The sequence below is a fragment of the Mustela nivalis genome, assembly GCF_964662115.1.
Source record: "Mustela nivalis genome assembly, chromosome: 7".
NCBI classification, from domain to species: Eukaryota; Metazoa; Chordata; class Mammalia; order Carnivora; family Mustelidae; genus Mustela; species Mustela nivalis.
Genome location: NC_139026.1, coordinates 128,466,756 through 128,489,594, shown reverse-complemented (window position 1 = coordinate 128,489,594; position 22,839 = coordinate 128,466,756). Strand labels below are relative to the sequence as shown.

At 37.9% G+C, this 22,839-nt stretch overlaps 1 protein-coding gene across 1 annotated transcript in view; it reads right to left on the bottom strand.

The window, feature by feature from the left end:
* The window catches only part of MALRD1 (MAM and LDL receptor class A domain containing 1), a gene marked incomplete at its 5' end in the record, with an annotated part of 779,396 nt that overhangs the window by 149,964 nt on the left and 606,593 nt on the right, over nucleotides 1-22,839 (bottom strand). The window contains 2 exons of the mRNA XM_082742491.1: nucleotides 1,755-2,018; nucleotides 19,089-19,290. Of these exons, the coding sequence (XP_082598617.1) occupies nucleotides 1,755-2,018; nucleotides 19,089-19,290 (466 nt within the window). The remainder of the gene's footprint in view (nucleotides 1-1,754; nucleotides 2,019-19,088; nucleotides 19,291-22,839) is intronic.

The following is a 22,839-nucleotide window of genomic DNA, read 5'->3' as shown; positions in this document are numbered from 1 at the left end:
ATGCTAAGTGAGTTAAGTCAGACAAAGAAGGACTTATACCATATGTTTTCACTCCAATGCGTAATCTTAAAAACAAGCAAAAACTGAAACAGAATCACAAACACAGAGAACAAACTGGTGGCTGCCAGAGGGGAGAGGGGTTGTGGGGTGAACAAAATCATTCAAGGGGATTAAGAGGTACAAACTTCCAGTTATAAAATAAATAAGTCATGGCGATGAAAAGTACAGCATAGGAAATGTAGTCCATAATACTGTTAACAATTTTGCATGGTGGCACACGGTAATAGCAACAACAAAAAAGATAAAAAATACATAGGCGCATTCTCCACATGAATGGCTCAGATGTAAATAAAAAAGGAAATCAGGTAAGTTTAACAGAGATTAGTGTGACTACAAACAGTATGTTTCCAGAAATGCTGGAAAGCCCAGCATTGCTGGTAAACCCAGCAAAGGAAATAGTAAAACCAAAAGACAACTAAACAGAATGGGAGAGGATATTTGCAAATGACATATCAGATAAAAGGCTAGTATCCAAAAATCAAAAATCTATAAAGAACTTAAACTCAACACCCAAAGAGCAAATACTCCAATCAAGAAACGGGCAGAAGACATAACAGACATTTCTGCAAAGAAGACATCCAAATGGCCAACAGACACATGAAATAGTGCTTATATGGCACTATTCATCCATTCATCTGTCGATGGACATCTGGGCCCTTTCCATAGTTTAGCTATTGTGGACAACAGCCATACTGATTGGCTACTTTGGACATCACTTGTATTTCACAGGGAAATACAAATCAAAACCACAGTGAGATACCACCTCACACCAGTCAGAATGGCTAAAATTATTAAGTCAGGAAATGACAGATGCTGGCGAGGAGGCAGAGAAAGGGGAACCTTCCTACACTCTTCAAGGGAGCGCAAGCTGGTGCAGCTACTCTGGAAAACAGAATGGAGGCTCCTCAAAAAGTTGAAAATAGAGCAAGCCTATGACCCAGCAATTGCACTACTGGGTATTTACCCCAAAGATACAAATGTAGTGATCCGAAAGGGCATGTGTACATGAATGTTTATAGTAGCAATGTCCACAATAGCCAAAATCTGGAAAGAGTCCAGATGCTCACTGACAGATGAATGGATAACGAAAATGTGATATATCTATATATTTATATATAGATATAGATATGATGAAATAGTATGCAGCCATCAAAAATGAACTCTTGCTATTTGCAACAACATGGATGGAACCAGAGGGTATTATGCTAAGTCAAATAAGTCAATCAGAGAAAGGCAATTATCACATGTTCTCACTCATTTGAGGAATTTGAGAAACAGAGAGAGGGTCATAGGGGAAGAGAGGAAAAAACAAACTAAGATGGAACAACAGAGGGAGACACTTAATCTCAGGAAACAAACCAAGGGTTGCTGGAGGGAAGGGGGTTTTGGGGGGATGGAGTGACTGGGTGATGGACATTGGGGAGGGTATGTGTTGTGGTGAGTGCTGGGTGCTATGCAAGACTGAATGAATCACAGACCTATACCCCTGGAACAAATAATACATTATAAGTTAATTTAAAAAATGCTAAGCAAGGCCTACACGCTTTGTTTAGCAACATAATACAAGCAACTATGTTACTGATGAGAAAATCACGGTAAGACTCTAGAGAACCTTGTTTCACCCGTCCAGCTCTCTTTATAATTTCCAAACTGCCTTTCTTCCCTGGCATACCGAGTTAGTGAAAATAACTCACAGCAGCCGGATTCATCTTCATTAAAGTGACAGTCGGGCACTCCATCGCATAGCAGGAGGGACGGGATACACTCGTCGCTCAAGCACTGGAACTCCATTTCACCACAGTGCTGAGGAGCAGGGCTGAGAGAACAATCCATTTCGTCAGAGCCATCTATGCAATCTTCCTGACCGTTACATTTCCCCGAGAGAGGGACGCACTGGAGTGTGTAGATACAAGAAAATTGATTGGCTTCACAGGCTGATGGCCGGGGTGCCACAGGACCTAAACAGAAAGCAAGTCATTTCCGTATGAGGAGAATTATTGCTCTGTCCATTGTTGAAACATTATAGGATACATTTATTTCTGGGTAAAAATGAAAAATTATGGTAATTTAAGTAAATTAATCTTCAATTAGGAATGATAGGAGCTCTACAAAACATCCAAGTGCTATTAGAGAAGATGTCTCTTAACCTCAGAAACGACATTCTTAAAAAAAAAAAAAACACTTTCAAATTAAAGAAGAAATATTGGTTCATCGGTCTTAAATTTGACCACTAAATCAGATTTTCCTCGAGAGTAAATATATTTTATGCAGTCAGGTAAGCATTTTGGGAAGCTGCATTCACAATTTTCAAATTTTGTGAAGGGAATTGTCATCCTACCAGTAGGGAATTAATAAACATTCTGTGGTTCCACTTGGGAAATTTGGCTCCTGAGGCCCTGGTTAGGGCGGGGTCACAGAAGCAGACCTCTGCCATGGCTCTATCACACTCCTCTCTGCCCCTGGGTCTTGATGACAGCTCAAAGGTCACATGCTATCATATGTAAAGTGCCTACAAAGTCATACTGGATGACAAGATATTGCACTAGCAGGCATCCTGAAGATAATGTGGTTCAAACCCAAACCAACTTCTTTTACAAATGAAGACCCAGAAGCCCATAAATTTCAAGGGCCCAAAGACACAATACTAGTTTAATAAATTATTAGCACATGAAACTATTCTGCAGAAATGGTTAAAATTAGCTCTCAGTCAAAACCTAAAGCATGAAAAAAAGACTGTTAACTTGTTGCAATTTCCAGAGGCCAGAAATACATGAGAATATATCGAAGTGCACTAATTTGCTGGAACATTACTAGTAGAATGGTCCTGATACTTCGTACTGTCTCTCTGACAGTAGTTGATGGGCGACTCATCTCTCTTGTATATCAAGAGAGAAAAAAAATACATAATAGTGGGGACCAGTTCAGGAATAGTTTTGTATTCTTTACATCTTAAAACAAATTTTACTCATAAATTATTTAAATTATATGTAAAATTATATATTATATCTTATATAGTATATGATATAAAAATTACATAATTATATGTGATATAGATTACATATTATATGTAATATATGTGAGATTACGTAAGAATGGTAATTAATTATATAATTATATAAGAATGATTTGTTTTATGCATTAAGATGATGATGTGACTTATTAAGAAAAAAAAAACAGAATCTGACACTTCCTCTTCCCCGATTCTCTCACTAGAGGTAATATATCTAGGATATATTTAGACTCAAATTCTGTGGGGAAAGCCATATATCTGAGGGAACCTTCCATGGAAACCAGCATATTGAACTGGAGACTCTGCTACCTTGTTCTTATTTAGCGACTGACAGGTGAGAGCAGCATAGAGAGTTATATGCTCCCACATATATGTGGGATTAGGAACATGACAAGGATGTCCACTCTTGCCACTGTTGTTCAATATAGTACTAGAAGCCCTAGCAATAGCAATCAGACAACAAAAAGAAATAAAAGGTATTCAAACTGGCCAGGAAGAAGTTAAACTTTCTCTCTTTGCAGATGACATGATACTTTATATGGAAAACCCAAAAGGCTCCACACCTAAACTACTAGAACTCATACAGCAATTCAGTAATATGGCAGGATACAATACAAAATCAATGTACAGAAATCAGTTGCTTTCTTATACACTAAAAATGAAAATATAGAAAGGGAAATTCCAGCTACTAGAGCACCAAGAACCATAAGACACGTGGGAATAAACCTAACCAAAGAGGTAAAGAATCTGTCCTCGAGAAACTACACAACACTTATAGAAGAAATTGAAGAAGACACAAAAAGATGGAAGACCATTCCATGCTCATGGATCAGAAGAATACACATTGTAAAAAGGTCTATACTTGCTAGAGCCATCTATACGTTCAGTGCCATCCCAATCAAAATTCCACTGACATTTTTCAAAGAGCTGGAACAAACAATCCTATAATTTGTATGGAAACAGAAGAGACCCCACATTGCTAATGAAATGTTGAAAAAGAAAAACAAAACTGGGGCATCATGTTGCCTGAATTCAAGCTTTACTACAAAGCTGTGATCACTAAGACAGCTTGGTACCAGCACAAAAACAGACACATAGACCAGTGGAACAGAGTAGAGAGCCTGGATATGGACCCTCAACTCTATGGTCAAATAATCTTTGACAAAGCAGGAAAAAAAAAAAAAAAAACACAGTGGAAAAAAGAGTCTCTACAATAAGTGGTGCTGGGAAAATTGGACAGCTATGTGTAGAAGAATGAAACCCGACCATTCTCTTACACCATACACAAAGATAAACTTGAAATGGATACAAGACCTCAATGTGATGCAGGAATCTATCAAAATCCTAGAGGAAAACATAGGCAGTAAACTCTTCAACATCGGCCACTTCTTTCAAGATATGTCTCCAAAGGCAAAGAAAAAAACAAAAGTGAAAATTTATTTTTGGGACATCATCAAGATCAAAAGCTTCTGCACAGCAAAGGAAACAGTCAATAAAATAGAGAGGCAACCCACAGAATGGGAGAAGATATTCACAAATGGCACTACAGACAAAGGGCTGATATCCAAGATTTATAAAGATCTCCCCAAACAACACACACAAAACAGATAATTATGTCAAAAAATAGGCAGAAGACATGAACAGACACTTCTCCAAAGAAGACACACAAATGGGTAACAGACACATGAAAAAATATTCATCATCATAGCCATCAGGGAGATTCAAATCAAAACCACATTGTGATACCACCTTACACCAGGCAGAATGGCCAAAATTAACAAGACAGTAAATAACATGTGTTGGGAGAGGATGTGGAGAAAGGGGAACCCTCTTAAACTATTGGTGGGAATGCAAGCGGGTGCAGCCACTTTGGAAAACAGTGCGGAGATTCCTCAAGAAATTTAAAATAGAGCTTCCTTATGACCCTGCAATTGCACTACTGGATATTTACCCCAACAATACAGGTGTAGTGAAAAGAAGGGCCATCTGTACCCAATGTTCATAGCAGCAATGGCCACGGTCTCTAGACTGTGGAAAGAACTAAGATGCCCTTCAATGGACAAATGGATAAGGAAGATGTGGTTCATATATACAATGGAGTATTATGCCTCCATCAGGAAGATGAATACCTTTTTGTAGCCGTATGGACGGGACTGGAGGAGATTATGCTGAGTGAAATAAGTCAAGCAGAGAGTCATTATCGTATGGTTTCACTTACTTGTGGAGCATAAGGAATAACACAGAAGACATTGGGGGATGGAGAGGAGAAGGGAGTTGAGGGAAATTGGAGGGGAAGACAAACCATGAGAGACTATGGACTCTGAGAAACAAACTGAGGGTTTTGAAAGGGAGGGGAGTGGGAGGTTGGGTGAGCCTGGTGGTGGGTATTATGGGGGGCACATATTGCATGGAGCATTGGGTATGCTACATTAAAAAACAATGAATTCTGGAACACTGAAAAGAAATAAAATAAAATGAAAAGAATATATATGTGATATAATTATAATTACATAATTATATATCAGATGTAGATTATATATTAATGTAATATATGTGAGATTATATAAGAATTTAATTAATTATATAATATATATAAGAATTATTTGTTTTATGCATTAGGATGGTGATGTGAATTTATTAAAAAAACAAAAACAAAAACAAAATCTGACACTTCCTCTTCCCCCTGATTCACTCACTAGTGGTAATATATCTGGGATATATTTAGACTCAAACTCTGTGGGGAAAGCCATATATTTGAGGGAACCTTCCACGGAAACCAGCATATTGAACTGGAGACACTGCTACCTTGTCCTTACGTAACGACTAACAGGTCAGAGCAGCAGAGAGAGTTGTATGCTCCCACGAGTACGTCAGAAACTCGAACTTAGAAAAAAAATTGCATTTAATTTTTTATACCTTTACACACACACACACCCCCACTAGATTAATCTCACATTTAAGGCAGACATTCTTAATTTGATTTTTTTTTTCTAAAATATTTTATGCATTGAACTTTTATCTTTATGAACTGAAAAAAACCATGAAGGAATTAATTATCCATATTCCAAGACAGGAACAAATTCCTTATACTTCTCTCCTGTTCAGAAGGGGGTGTGTGTGTTCCTTTACATTTTTCTTTACATTGGATACACAAATATAAAATAATCTCTTTCACTGGGAGATAGTGATTCCATTATTTTAGAATTCTTTACAGGAAAAGGTATACAGAACTCACTCATTCTAGGTCCTTCTTTACAAGGAAGTTGGTGGACTTGTGCTAGCTTTTGTGGACTCTGTCGTGGGCAGCCCGGGTTCCTCGACCAAGATCAAGGCATTCTAAACCATAGATGTCGGGAGGTTTTCAGACAGCTCACAGCTGAGTCCGGCCCCGGGAACTTCCTCCAGGAAACAGCTCCATTCACTGACTGGTGCACTGGGCCTCAGTGAGGCACATCTCTGAAAGGGCCAGTGTGGTTCCAGAGCCCGGTGACATGGGCTGAGACCCCTACCGCGCCTGCCTCGTCCCCTACCGTCCCTCTGCCCAGTCCCACTCCCTTGGCTTCACGGGGCTTGCTGCTGGGAGGATTTCTAGTCAGCTTTCTGCATAGGAATCAGTGACTCGGGGTCCACTTCCCTGGGAACCCGACCTAAGATACTCTCTAACCACCAAAATGTATCTTGTTTTTAACCGAATTCCTCTGAATCACTTCTTAAATTTTCCACTGAAGTATTTCTGATGCAAGAGGAACACGAACTTGCATCTCTAGGGGAGTCTAAATAGGCTCTTAGCCAGAAGCAGTTCTCCACACGCTCAGCATTTCTCTTAAGTCTCTTGTTTTATCTAATGAAAATTCTCTATTCTACTACAGAATATATCCGTGCTTTTTTCTAATATAAAAAACTTCCTCCAGGTATTCAAATGAAATGAGCACTCTGGGAAGACGTGGCAAATTTATCTTCTGAATTCAACGCGATCTGCCGCAAAATCCCTTCGAGATGTTAAGAAAGTGTTCCTAAAATTTTAATAAATGTATTTATTCATGGGTGTCACCCGTGGAGTCAGCTAATCATTAGAGGTGATATCTTTGTCATACAGTCCTGTAAAAAATGAACAGTATTAATTGTTTTTTTTTATAACCAGAATATTCTCAGCATCATCTTAAACACAGATTACTGAATGAAAAAAAAAATAGTCAATCTGAAAAGGCTAAGTATTGCCAGATTCTAACTATATGATATTCTGGAAAATGCAAAACTGTGGAGACAGAAAAATGCTCAGTGGTGGCCAGGGGTTGGGGGAGGAGATAAATGAGTGGCGCGTAGGGGACTTTAGAGCGGAGAAATTCTTCTGTACGACACTGTAATAGTGGCTACGTGTCATGCCACAGACTGAATGTTTGTGTCCCCTTGCCCCAGTTTCACACCCTGGAATGTGATGAAATCTGGAGGTGGGGCCTTCGAGAAGTGATTAGCTCATGAGGGTAGAGCCCCCACAGAGATCAAAATAACTTTTGGCCCCTCCACCTTGTGAGCACACAGCAAGAAAGCATCGTCTAAGAGAAAGCAGCGACAATATACCTCAGAATCTGTATGCTAGCCTGTAACTCATATTTGATGTTCTGCTTCTGAAATTTCTATGTTCTAGTTTCTCCAGATCCCTTCTGAAATTCAACATTTAAAGTACACAATGCTTAAGCCCCCATGTTGCATCACCACTTCCTCATATCAGGGTGGGTAGGAGAAGAATGAATGAAACAATATGGAATTGGGAGGGAGACAAACCATAAGTGACTCTTATCTCACAAAACAAACTGAGGGTTGCTGGGGGGAGGGGGGTTGGGAGAAGGGGGTCGGATTATGGACATTGCGGAGGGTATGTGCTTTGGTGAGTGCTGTGAAGTGTGTAAACCTGGCGATTCACAGACCTGTACCCCTGGGGACAAAAATATTATATGTTTATAAAAAATTAAAAATTAAAAAAACAAATAATTGAGAAGGAAAAAAAAAGTACACAATGCTTTCAGGGCACCTGGGTGGCTCATTCGGTTAAGTGTTTAATGTCTGATTTTTAGCTCAGGTCATGATCTCAGGGTTGTGGGACTGAGCTCTGTGTGGGGCTCCGCACTCGGCGCTGGGTCTGCTTGTCCCTCTCCCTCTGCTCCTCCGCCATGTGCACTCTCTGTTTCTCTCCAATCAATCAATCAATCAATCAATCAAATCTTAATAAAAAATAAAGTACACAATATGATGAAAAATATAGAGTACACAGGCCAAGCACACTGACCCATTATTTACCAGGCCCAGTGAGCCACTTAGGCAGGTTGTTTAAAACCAGGGGAACTAAAGTGCAGGCCAGGGGTGCCTGGGTGGCTCAGTGGGTTAAGCGTGTGCTTTCGGCTCAGGTCATGATCCCAGGGTCCTGGGTTCGAGTCCCACATCGGGCTCGCTGCTCAGCAGGGAGCCTGCTTCCCCCTCTCTCTCTGCCTGCCTCTCTGTCTACTTCTGATCTTTCTCTCTGTCAAATAAATAAATAAAATCTTCTTAAAAAATGAAACAAAATAAAGTGCGAGGCCAGTGAACACACAAGGAGACAAGTGCCAGATCGGTCCCAAGTCTGGCATGCTCTGTTGGAAATGTGCATTGCTGTTCACTGCATAACAACATGGCCAGAGCAGAACAAAGACCTCCACCAGGAAGGTGAGCTAAAATAGCACATTCAGGGCTCACAGTGTCCTTTCCATATATCCCGAAGGGCTCCGTCAGCATAGATGAAAGTAAAAGAAAGTAGGAGAGAGAGAAGGTTGCACATATGGTGGAGACTGTGACAGGGAGAGACAGGAGCAGGAAAAAAGATACTTCAGGAGAATGGTGCTCATTTTAACAATAAGATTCACGGTTCAACTTAAAGGTACTTGTGGTTAAGTCACCATCCCTCAGGCTGTATCTGATGAGAGGTATTGGGTGGACCTGAGGTTGGGGCAGGAGGAAGCCAGAGGCCAGTGGGCAAGCCTGGTGCACTTGTACATGTGCGCGCAAACACACACACACACACCTGGTGCAATTGCACATGCATACACGCATACACACACACTATCTCCTATTAACCATAGGGGAAAGTGTCTCAAATGAATTCCAAGTCTAACGGGTGCTGAGATCAATAATGAGGTGAATCTCCTGCTGCAGTCTGCAACTGATTTACTCTCTGTATGTTAAAGCCAATGCAAGGCTGTCCCAACAGTAAAGCTATGCCCCCGCGCTACCTCCTGCCAAGGATGATTCCTCCAAGGGGAGAGGAAGTCCAGGGCGGGGGAGGGGTGCGGGGTACAGCCGGCATCACAAAGTGTGCTGACGTCACCGCCCTCTTGTCTTTGCTGCATGAGGAGAGCGGGAAGCACACGGGCATTTACTTTGGTGTGTTTCAGTAGAAAACAGGTTAAGACATGCTGCTTTAGAGTACAGGGGATTTGTATGGTCGTTTGTTTTGACAAGAGTGGTTCTGAAACCAGTGAAAAATCCCACCATGGAAGCTATTCTAGAGCCATCAAAAAAGGGCAGGTGCATCGCTGCGACCACCTACTTGCCAAGTCTCTGCCCGGTTTTTGTTCAGAGTGGTCATTTCACATGGAGTCTGGACAATCCAAACCAGAGGTGAAGTTTTGACCTTTGTTTGAAAATACAGTGACATCTTAATGTCCAAGGGAGCACAGGTGAAGTGTGGGCTCAATATTTCTTAAGTGGATGAATAATAAGGGAATGGTTTATAATAGTAGTTTTACTTTCCTTGATAATACGCAGTGAAATGACCAAAATGGATAAAATAACGAATGCACTGACTAAATGACTATGTCCATTGATTTAATTAGCCATGAAACAGGGTAGACCAGAAAAATAGAAACCAAGAAGTTCTCTCAAAAATAACCTTCCAATGTATTTTAGTAAATCTATAATTTAGCAACTAAAACTATCCTACATTCATACTGACACTATGGGTTTTTACCAATTGCTTCAGAAGGTTTATGGGATTTTTACATTAAGGACTTTGACAGACCACGCTCTCTTTATGAATAAATCTGCCCTTTTGGTTTTGCAATAAATCTCAGGATATGGTAGAAAAAACAAAAACAAAACACCTGGGATAAAAGTGAACTGACACTGTTAACTAACATTCAAATTCCCAGTAACTAAGACATTCTTCTGAACACCACAGTCTGCTTCATTCTATGTTCTACACGCAGTTATAATTCCTAATATTTGGGGGTATTTCTTTTGTCCTACAGGATGTTGAACTTCCTTGGTCACTCAGTTTGGGAAGCAATTGAAATATCTTTCTCATACCAATAAAAACTACTTCATACTGAAAATTTACAGCGAAACACAGTGAAACATTCTTATAATTTTCATATAAATTTAATAAGAGCCGAGAGTCCCAAGGATAATCAGATGGATTTTTATCTTTATGATTAATATGCTTAGTGAAGGCAAAATTGATTGCCTGTTTTGAAAGGAAAAAAAATATGCACAAGGAAGTTCAGTTTTAAAGAGCAGGAAGTAAGCTGTTGCCAAATATTGCCATATTTAAAGACATAAATGGTTAAACGCTCACTGTAAAATATATCGGTTATAAATGTGTGTATATATATATTTAATTATATATATACACTCACGCACACACGTATATATTTAATTTTAATTCTTTAGAACTCTTGGTTTGAGGCTATTTTGAGTTATAATTTTATGTTTCCTGAAGGACCTTCATAAAGTATAAAAATATTCATTTCTTTTTTCATTAATAATGGTTATCTCTAGTTTGGACTCTTAAGAGAATCATTTTGATCTACTTTAATTTCCATATCTAATAGCTTAAATATTCCTGGAAAGATGGAATGTGACCTCTGTTTGGACTAAAGAGAAACAGAAGGGTAGGGGTCACACAGAGACGTCTGGGCCGCATGCAGCGTATGTGAGAAGTCAGGAGGGCTTACACGGCTTGTCAGAAGGGCTACACAAACGAGAAACGTCAAAAGTCTGACAGAAGAGACCAAAGTCAGGGAAATCTAAAAGCTTCCAGAAGTTGGATCCAGCATGGAAGCTGATAAGGGCCTGAGAACAGATGCCAAATAGAAAGGCATCATTATTTTCAAAGGGAAGAGCTGCAGCCACTCAAGGCTAAGCTATAATAAATATAGAAGAAAGCTGAATGAATTTCAAAATGTATACAGACATACGTAGAATGTGTGTATGTGCATTTGTGCAAATACCGTGTGTTCACCCGTATGCACGCATGTACTCGCGCACATCGGTGGGTGGTTTGAAAGCACAGAGCTTTTCGCTAGTGACGGGGGGGGGGGGGGGGGCGGTGGGTGATGGGCACCAGAAGGGAAGCGCACACAAGGCTATGGAGGGGGGAGTACTCTACTGCCCTAGTTCCCGCTCCCGCCCCCCAGCTCTTACGGAGGTCACAGGCTTAAAAGAAAATCAGGAATACATTTAGGGAACATCAAGAGTTGAGGAAACAGGACCTAATTCAGAGGCCCCCAAAGAGTGATCCCTTTTACTCCACATCAACGTTTGCCACAATTATGGCCAACTCCTTCCTAAAGGAAAAACAGTGATGGTAATGTAAATGGCTGACATTGCATAAATGAAGAATTTTCTGCCATCAACTAACCTCAAATAATCTAAAACGTGTGTGAATGTGGGAACATATATAAAATGTTGCTGGTCATTTCTTTCTTGTCATGAAGCCTGGAGCCCAGACAGACCCTAGTGGATTAACCGATTCATTCCTATTTTATCATTTCCAGATGGTGTGACAGTTCCTGGTCGGACATATCTATGCTGGTGTGGCCTTAGCTATGCTCCGTGTTGGACCAGGTTGCGCACTTGACCTAATTGACTGCTGTTGTTCACTTGGTAGCTCTGGCCCACATTAACTGCAACTTTATTGAATAGTGAAAAAAAAAAAAATCCCCCAATGCTGAACTCTTGATTTCTAATTTTAGGGCCATTATTCTTAAATACATTCCTTTTTAAATTCATGCTTCATATTGCTTCCAGGTTACATTCCCCAAAGGAAGACTCCTGCTCAAAAAAATGGTTCTCCAATGCTTTACAGGATTAAGGGCTGAAGTACCACTGTCCTGATGCCTGACTCAGCCTCACCCATGTTCTCCCTCTTAAGCCTATAATTGCAGAGGAAATAATGAACATTTCAGATATGATGGTGTTATACTCTTTGCTGGCTGGGAAAGGACCAGGAAAGAAAATGTTGTTGGCAAGCTTTTACTTACAGAAATTTTGAGTATTTTGGCACCAATCAATTATTAGATTTTTGTCTAAGCATAGAAGGCTTGAGATGGAGAGTAGGAAGCTATCTCTCCATCACACACCAGAAATACAGGCACTGAAGGGAATCGAAAGAGTTTAAAGCAATCTGCAGTGAGAGAAGATTGTTCAATTTCATACACACTTAAGAAACACCTGCTGTACAAGTCTTAGGAAGGCCAAAGAACAGATGGATGATGTACTGAGGCAGGTGGTAGAGAAGACCACTCAGGGGTCAAGCAGAATTCTATGGTGGTCTTTCAGAGATCTCTCAGCTGAAGTGTCTTGACTACTTCTATGACCCAACCAGAAAAAAATGGCTGTGATGCCATCACTTCCAGTTAATAGGCCACTGGCGCTGGAGACAGAGAAAAATAGAGCTATGTTTAATTTAATCAATATTAACTTTTGAGAAATATTAATCAGTAGCTCACCTCTAAGCTCAGAGTGTTGTATGCGATTATTATTATTTTAAAAAAATGCATAATTTTTAAGATTAATTTTTCCCTCTCTGATGAAATGATTAAAAGTGATTACTTTGAAGTATATTGGGTTATCTTGCCCATATGGGATTCTACAGAAGGAAAGACTAACATTATGTTAATTATATTACAATCAGAAAGACAAGAAGGGGCAAACAGCAAAGTCTGGATATTCTAGAACTTGGACTTACTTCCTAATTGATCAATCATTTGCTCCACCAGGCAGAAACAACTGTCATTTCTTTAGAGCTGTTTTTACCAAAACCTGGTTATTTCCCTAACCTCATGTTTTCTGTTTTGAGCAAGTTTGTTAGTGAAAATAACTCATATGAATGAACCCATTTATTCTTCATTAAGCCATGAAAGTTGTGTTTTATTTGTTTTTGTTGTTTTCTATTTCTGTCACTTCCAACTATTCTCAGAGAGAGTAACCAGTCATTTCTGGGTAAAATGTTGTCACAGGCCAATAAGATGTTATCAGAAAAACTGTTATGAGAATTGTTGAAGTCACTTGATTTTTAATTTAAAAAAATCTTCTTAACACAGTTTGTGGATGTGTGTGTGTTTTTAGTGAAGCAGTGTCACTTTTTTATTCTATTTCTTAGGCAACAAACAAACAAACAAACAAACTTGTTTTCATAAAGTCTGGATGTTTTCTAGGTAACAACATATGTGTTCCAGGGAATTAGGAAAACCATGATAAAAGTAGACTCTAATACCCCAAGAGAACAAAACAGAGCCAGATAGATCTTGGCAATGAAAAACTCCCAGAATGTCTCAGACACACTTGGCCTGGTAAAACAGTTGGCCCTATTTCTGAGTGAAAAGAAAGGATTTAGCAAAGGTTATGATAATTTCCAAACATGACTAGGAATTTAGGAGTTGATTACTGCTTTCATATGTTAGAGAAATGGCTATATTACTACAACATGTTTTGTTTTATATAGATGTTATATTACTTATGCATTAAAATATATATTATGTTTATATTATAGGCCATACATACAGAAATATGTATGTTTATGTGCTAGTATCAGTGCTCACGTAAAAGCATTCACCTTTAAGACAGAGTTAGAACAATAACCTGTGGCTTATCTTCAGGTTCAAAGGGAGGTACTTGTCAAATCCAGCCAACCTAACGGAGTATGGTTCATAACGGGACTGAGTTTTTCATGGTTTTCATTTGGAACTTTCCCCCTAATTTAACAAAATTCCTTCCAGCCTGATAATAAGTAAGAAATCAAGTAAGAACCATTTCAGAGTATAACATGCAAGCTTCTCCAAACATAGGCAAGGGAGAACCCAGGTCTTGTTGGCATAAGCCTGCCTGGTCTTAGTTTTTAAAGCCATTTTCTGGTTCTTGTGTTTTGTTTTGTTTTTCCTTTAAATTTAATGTTCCTGCCTTCAGTAAAAAGGAATTATCCCATCCTTTGATAAACTGTGAGGGCTTCATAACCCACAAGAATAAATTTAAAGTCTAATAATATTCTCTAAGCCAAAAGTGAACTGGGGTTCACTGGTTACCATTTTCTTTCAGCTTTTTTGGTAATCACCAGTGCTCATTTTAAAATTAGGCTCATGATTCACTAACTGAATCAAAATTATAAAAATGAACCATACATTAAAATCATGTTTTAAATAATTTATCTATAATTACTATATCACTTCTGATATAAAATGAATGTCTATTTTATATCATGTGCTGACTTGGAATTTATTTTAGATTTTTCTCAACTTAAAAGTTAAAGATCACTCATTCTCACTAAAATTAAAACACACACACACACATACACACACACACACACACACACACACACACACCCAGAACAAGACAGTGACAATGATGATTTTTTACATGGACCAAAAAAAAAAGACAGAAAATAAGCCACGAATATCATAAAACACCATGTAAACTATATTATAGGAGAGCTGTAAACTTCAAGCTAAGAGAATCTGCAACAGAGTTTGGCTTCCTGTGGGGAGTTTCAAGGATAAATTCATGAAAAATGCGGTTTTGCTCTGCCCTTCAAAGTAGAAAAGCATTTACACAAGAGGAGGTAAAAGGCAGGGCGTTCCCAGCCACAGAAGTAGTGGGTCCAAAGTCATGGAGGTGGAAGACTACGGGCATAGTTGGATAGAGGCAGGGGGTGCTATTTTGAGGTATTATTTCATAGACAGAGACAGATAAGACAAGAGTTGTACTAAAGGGTATGAAACTTATTTAGTAGGTAATTGAGAGCCTATAAGCATTTTTCTTCTTTGTAACTTGTATGAATTTGTGTATTTTGATTAGTTTCCCTTTTATTTCCCCTCTCTCTGTTAGAGTTCAGACAGATAATTTACTATTCTTGGTTAACTATATAATTTGGTCCATATGCTTCAGAGTATTCAAGACTGATTATGATTAAAAAAAGAACTGGCCATCATGCAGACCGGGATGGTGTGGAGGTTAGATATGAGAGCATAGCCTAAGGGACCCTGACGCATGGGCTTGGTCAAGGGTATGCTTCCAAACAACAATTTTAATTCTGACAGAATGACACAGGGACTGTTAGAGATCATTCAGAGTGATGACAGGGGAGTAGATAGACCAGTTTCCAAAGCAAGTTTTCAAAGACAGTGGAATTAGCCAGTTTTACCCTCTGATGTACTTTATCTCACTTGCTTCCCACTTGTTTTTCTGTGTTAGATTCTCAGTATTCTATTAAATTTTTGGAACTATCCCAAATCCTTTCAACAAACTTAGTTTCTACTTAAGTTTACCCAAGTCAGATTCTGTTGCTTGGGGAAAAAAAAATCATTATTGTGTTGAATAAGAAAGATGCCAGATCTACTTTTCTATAATAGGTCCTAGAAGATGAATTTGGTAGTTTGCTACCTGTCAGTAAATTAGATAAATCAGTAATGCAGCCATTACAGAGATTCTGGTGACTAATAAGGATGACTTGAACTAGAGTTTGAACAGTAAAATGGAAGCAAAGGGGCAGGAGGGGCAAAATCTATAGAATCTGCTGCCTGAGGTTTGTTTAGACTAAGGTAATAGAGGGGTTAAAACACACACACACACACACACACACACACACACACACACACACACACAACTTCTGCTCGTAAGTGCCCTTCCAATCCAAATCCAGGACAGTACACAGTAGATTCCCAACTAACCTGGCTGAAGGGCCGTCCTGCTCAAGTTCACCAACACACCGAAGAGTGAGGAGCCTTCTCTAACTGCAATGTCACCTCTGCTTTCCCCTGTCTGCCTTACCCCTGCCTTAACCCCTACCTGCCCCCTGCCTCCTTCTCTCTGTACTCTCTCCCTTTCTCCATCTCTCTCCATGCATTCCTTCCGCTTTCCTGATCCTCTTGTACAAACCCAGCCCTGCGTGATTTGGAAGGGACTTAGGAGATCATCTACTTCAGCTCCCTGATGAGGAAACATGGTCTAAGGAGTTATAATGATTTTCTCAGAATTGTACAGTTATTTAGGGACACATTCATGATTTAGACTCATGTCTCCACAATTTTAGTCCAGCTGTTACCTCCCCAGCACTCAGTACATGTTTATTCCAAATGTCATGTAACGCTTTATGTAACTTCTCTCCCTGGATCGTCAAGTGAATCCAATGGAACATGCTTCCTGGCATGTCACTATGGGGGCCCTGATACCCCCATTGGAGAAACACTGGTTCAATTGATGATTTTCTGAAAACATCTGCTTGAATCGATCACAAAGCATTGCTGTAAAAACTATACCCAAAGATTCTGGATTTTAGATGTGGGCTTGGTTGGAGGCACCTTTTTGTAGAAACTTACAGAAAGAAGACATGGTTTAATGCTAAAGATCTTACTGTTTATTCATTTGTTTGTTTGTTTTGAACTATCTTCAAAAGCAGAATCTGTCTTATAACATAGTGGACAAGAACCTAAGGCAAATGTTAGCAACTCTGTTCACACAACTAGTTATCCTTGTTATTATGATTATTTAGAATAATAATAACTTTTCAGCCCAAATTTCCCAGTCATTGTGTTAGACTCTGGAGATGAAATAAACAAGCTCCTCTTGCTCATGAGGAGCTCAAATTAGTGGGAAGTGATATATAAATGCATGAATGTGCATATATGTATGTATATATATACATATGTACGTATGTATGTTTGCATGTGTGTGAGAAGAGCTAAGAGTAAGTAGGGGAAGGAAAGAAATGGAAGATATAGGACAAGGAAGATTTTGATGGGACAGTGACTGGGAGGAACTAAGAGTGGAAATGACTGAGAACATTTGCTCTTGAAAGACAGAAGATTTTTCCTGAAACAAATGGTGACAAAAAAGAGTTTGGTTGTGGATATAGTCACATTTAGAGGTAGAAACAAGAGGTTAAGGGTGTTTGTTATTTAAGGGAGTTATTTTCTATTCAAGGGATATAAGAACATTGGCAGAGTGAAGGATGTTCAAGGGAACAGCTGGGAGATTTGAGGATTATTGTAGAAAATCAGTGCCAGGGAATGGGAAATAGATGTGTGTAGGACCCTTGACCACCAGCTAAGGTGATAAACCAAAACATTTAATGGTCCCAGTGAACATGATCAGCAGCAGCCTGGAAAATACAAATGGTTATAGTAACCCAATTTCAAAGACCAATAAAGCCATTATGACTGAATATGTCTTGGATATTTTTATTTATCCTACAGAGTTTGTCCAATAAATAAATGTGTTAATACACATAATGTACTTAGCAAGAAGCCTGGCATATAATTAGAACCCAAATTTATCTTTTAAAAAATTGGACATGGGGCACCTGGGTGGCTCAGTTAAGTGCCTGCCTTCAGCTTAGGTCATGATCCCAAAGTCCTGGGATTGAGCCCTGCTTCAGGCTCCCTGCCCGGCAGGGAGTTGCTTCTCCTTCTCCCTCTGCTCCCTACCCCCTGCTAGGGCTCTCTCTCTCTCTGTCTCAAATGAATAAAAATCCTTTAAAAAAAAAAAAGTTATTAATAAAAAAATGGGACATAAAATAATTTAAAGTGCTGACTGAGAATGGAATTAAAATGTCAGATCACTAGATCTAGGATTATTAGGGGAAAAAAAGTATAAAGAAACTGTTTTATGGGAGAAAACGGGAAGCACTGAGAATCTAGAATTGCATTTTTTTCTTATTAACAATGTTTGAAAACAGGTTTTGGAGGCGTAATTAGAAAGTAGAGGATATGATGATCAGATGAAAATTTTAACCCTAAAATTTCAGATAGGATGATAAGATCCAGTGTGGGAGCTGGTTATGAAGGAAGAATATTTATGAAGGTAACTGAAATTGAAAAGGTCAACACTATACATGGGCTGAGTAACCTGGAAGCTGAAATTGCCCAGGATTTAGGATCTAGAGAAAAATCACTGGAAGGATAAGAACCCAGATGTGTGGTCTTAAAAAGAAGAAAATTAAAAAAAAAACAATTTTAATTTTTTTTTTAAGTAATCTCTACACTCAGCATGGGCCTTGAACTTATAACCCTGGGATCAAGAGTCACATGTTCTACAGACTGAGTCAGCGAGGCTTCCCCAAAAGAAGAAACTTTTAAATAACTCTGTAAAAATAAACCTTTGAATGAGGCATAGAGTAGCCAGAAAGACAATGACCCTATTATTTAACACTGAAAATCTGAAGATTTTATAAAGAATAAACAGCCAGTCAAGCAGAAGCATCATAAATAGCAGAAATTCAGATTACAGTTAAAGGGATGATTTCTTATAAAATGTGTTATTGACAAGACTCTTGTTTTGACTAAGAGTTCTACCCTGTAAGGTAGAAACAGTGAGGAGAAGGCAAATAGCCCAGGGGATGGGGAAAAGCTAACATGGACAGAAAAGACACTTTGGAAGATGACAGGTGACCAGAAGAATCCTTACCTTGTGTAAGTCTTGTGAACCTTTAGAAATAAAGAAAGGAGACGATAATGCTCCTCTAATGAAACTAACTTTCCCCTACATCTCTTAAAGGACGGTAATCACGGTAATCTGGTTGCCTAGAGGGCATGAAAACTTGATGGTTAGGTTTATGGACAGAAAAACTTTACCCCCTACAACATACACTGATCTTCATTCAATGTATGAACAGTCTTAGGCCTGGAAACAAATGTTAATCATCAGGAATTCCCAGTTCTTCCATATGTGGATAGTAAAACAATCCTTGCACATCCCACCTACTAAGGAAATCACTTACCTCCAAAGACACATTCTGGGGTGAAAATGATGTCATCAAGGGCAATGAAGATGTCCTCATTTCCAGCCAAATCAGCTTCAAATGTCACTTTGAATGCACTAGTGCTGGAGAGAGGAACATGTCCGTATATCCAACCAGTTCTTTTACTTCCAATCGCTGACCACACAAGGATATTTAGTCCAGATTCCTCAATGGTATATACCTAAAAACGGGGGCAAAAGAAGAAAAGGCAACTCTTTATGGTTTGGATGTTAGAGATATATGGGCATCCTGGTTGTTAATGGAAGAATGGAGTCTGGCAATGGGACAGCACGACACCTCGGCTATAATACTTCCTTTCTGTACAAATTGGGGATAGAGAGTGAGTTATTTTTTCTTTAAACAGTCAGACCTTTGTTTGTTTTTTTTTTCATGTCAATTTCTGTGTATCATGGTAGGCATGGCCAAAACCTGTAACTATCTTAAGAATCTAAGAGCTGGAAAGCTATAAAACTAGAATCTCTCATGCTAAAGGACCATATTTCTCCAAGGCTGTTTCAAAAGAAGAGAACGCATATCGTACGTGAACATGGCCATATACAAGTCATTTTGAAAGCCAAAGCAATGTGCAGAACATACTTACTATTCTGACAAACAGGGTATCTTCCTGAATTAACTAACATCAATACCCAGGACTTTCCAAATGCAAGAACTCACAGATTCAACACAGAAAAGTGAAAGAGCAATAAAGTTAGCTTTGAAACCAATCACCAGGCCAAGTTCCAATAATCTTTTTGAACAGTAAAAAGAAATTCAAAACAAAACAAAAAATGTCATTTCCTAATGCACTTAAAAAAAAAATCTGTATTTTAAACAACAAAAACAGGCAAGGTTGTAAACCTATTTTTCTATACTACCTTTCTGTATCTAACTTTCAGTTATCATTTCCCTAGAAATGATAGTTATACACACACATACACACACACACATATAGCAATGTATGTTAGCAATCACTTATTATAACGCTTTCTTTTATATGGGAAAAATATCACTCAGAGAAAAGAAAACATATAATAGTAATTTTCTTCTATTACAACAGTGTTTTTGTCTAACAACATTTCTTCCTACTAAAAAATCCTACTTTCTCACTTTTTTTCTTGGTATCAAAATTTATCTAAAGATAATTTATCCATCAAAAGTTCATTAATATTTTATACTATCAGGAGAAAATAACACCACTCATTCTGTTGCATGCAATGATATGATATTGTATGGCATTCCAGAAATACTCCACCAAATTATCTAGAGCCAGAAATTAGCATGCTGCTAACTGAAGTTAGCAACTATAATGTTACTGTACAACTACAACTACAACTGTAACGTTCACTGTTGCAAAAAGTCTGTCAGGAATCCAGCTATTAATGGACGTTAAAAAAAAATTAAAAACATATCAAGATGATCATAGAGAAAGAAAAATAGAAAAACTTGCCCCAAATTTGGAAACCTGAAAAGTGAGATTTAACATCAATGGTAGAAAAAGCACACATTTTGTAAGCAAAAGCCCTTTTTACATTGATTCCTCAGTAGATGAAATTAACTAAAAGTCAGTATGAAGGGAATTTGGGTCAACAGAGTGTTTCCAATCTCAACAGAAGCAAACATTCATCCCAAAGCTCTAAGATCTGGTGGGTACCTATCTCTCAAATAAATACAAATTTCCTCCATTTTCAAAAAATTAAAAAAGGTAAGAAGCTTCCAATTCAATGTGATAAGAGGAAAACTTTATAAAGTCAAACAAAGTTGAAGTATCTCTTTTTTTCCTTCATAAATCCTGAGTTACAACTTAAAGATTTAAAAGGGGATGGCTTTATTTTATAACTTTTTCTACAAAAAGCAATTCAGAAAACTAAATTACATGAAGACACACCCAACACCTTTTGCTTTTTTTCAAAACCTTAGTATAAATGTATTTTATTAAGATATTTTTGTTTCTCTTTCAGTCATCTTAATTTTTAATTAAGCAAGCATGCTCTTGCCAAATTCCATCTCCCTCATGCTCCTTTTACTCTGCTTCTCCTAAATCCACCATGACATCCCCGGCCTGTTCTCCCTCCCACTGTGTCCCATCATGAGCATTAACTCTAATAGACTTCAAGCTATGGTACCCAATATTTCACCCTACTACAGTCCATATTCATTCTGATCAACTTCACTAATTCACTACTTAATTCCAATGAAACTTTTTGACAATCTCATGGATTGTTTCAATTGTAACATGAATTTATAATACTATCAGTGCATTAAACTGAATAATTGCTATATCCAGTGTTTCTGTAGCCACAATGGCCAATGGTAAAAATAGGAGGACCATTTAAGGGCTCCATATAATGCTGGGGTTTTTTGTGGTTTTTTTGTTTGTTTGTTTTTTGTTTTTGGCAAGTAAGAACCCTATAAAAGGTTAATATTATCTATTTCTGTCTTTCAATGAAAATAATATTCTCTGTCTTCACAGAAAATTTTTGTGATAACTGTCCACAAAATATTTTTTATTTTTCAAAAATCTATTATTTTGAAAAATAAAATGGCTAATATCCTTGAAAAATAATTTTAGTTTAATTTGTTTCAAATTTTATATTTGATTATACACATTTTACAAAAACCAATCTATGTTGCAATATTAACTTATTATTTGAAATAGCTTCTAAAATCAGCTGCTAAACAAATAATTTGGATACTGCTATTCTGATATTCTAAATGTTGGTTGGATACATAACCATTAATATAATTACATTATATTATATATTAAAAACAATCATTTTATCATGATTTTTATCATAAAACAATATGGATTCAAAGAAAACACATAAAATATAATGTATATATATTAAGTCAAGATTATATTATAATCAAGGATGATATAATTTTAACTGCTTATGATATAGGGCAGGGAAAACTTGAAGAGAACTTACTAAATCAAAACACAGAATAAAATGATACATGATTTAAATACAAATATTATAATAATATTCAATTAAATATATGGGAATTTTTTTTGAGAGGAGTCTCCTCAGCACTTATTTAGAGTGAGCATGCCTGGGGAGGAAACATTTGACAAAAGGTGTGATGCAGTAATAAAAAATATGAGTTAATGATTCAATTACAGAATAGTATGGAAACCAGAAAGCAGTTATCTTGACAATACCCAAGTATGTAAGTTTTCCTGGTGAAAAACTGCAAGAACCAGATTAGTAGATTTTCCTGAAGTTCCTCTCCTGCAGCCAGTCACAATCTCCAAATGCCTGGCAACACGGAAGGTAGGCTGGTGCTGACTTAACGTCTCCTAATGGACACGTCCAGATATCAGAGATACTTTATTCATTTCATTATGTATTTAACTTATTGAAATTAGTGTGTCAAATATAGCAGCAAGATGAAACCTTAGCTTTACTTGGTCCCAGTTACACTCAGCTATTCTGCTAGATGTCTTTCTTTCACCACTGATAGGGTAAATTAAGGAACTGAACTACAGTAAGTCCTTATCAGTGTACAGCTTCTCATGGCTTCATTTGAAAACACTCAGATTGATATAATATAAGAAAGAAAAAAATCAAAAGTAATGAAAAGGGAAATTTCCTTCAAAAAGAAGAGATTATAGGCATTAAACTTATTTAATAAAAGAGAAATAACATTGTCCATATTAATGAAAATTTAGCACAATCACGTGTGTTTTGTAAACTCTACTCCGTGTGTGAATGTAGGGTAGGACTACTGA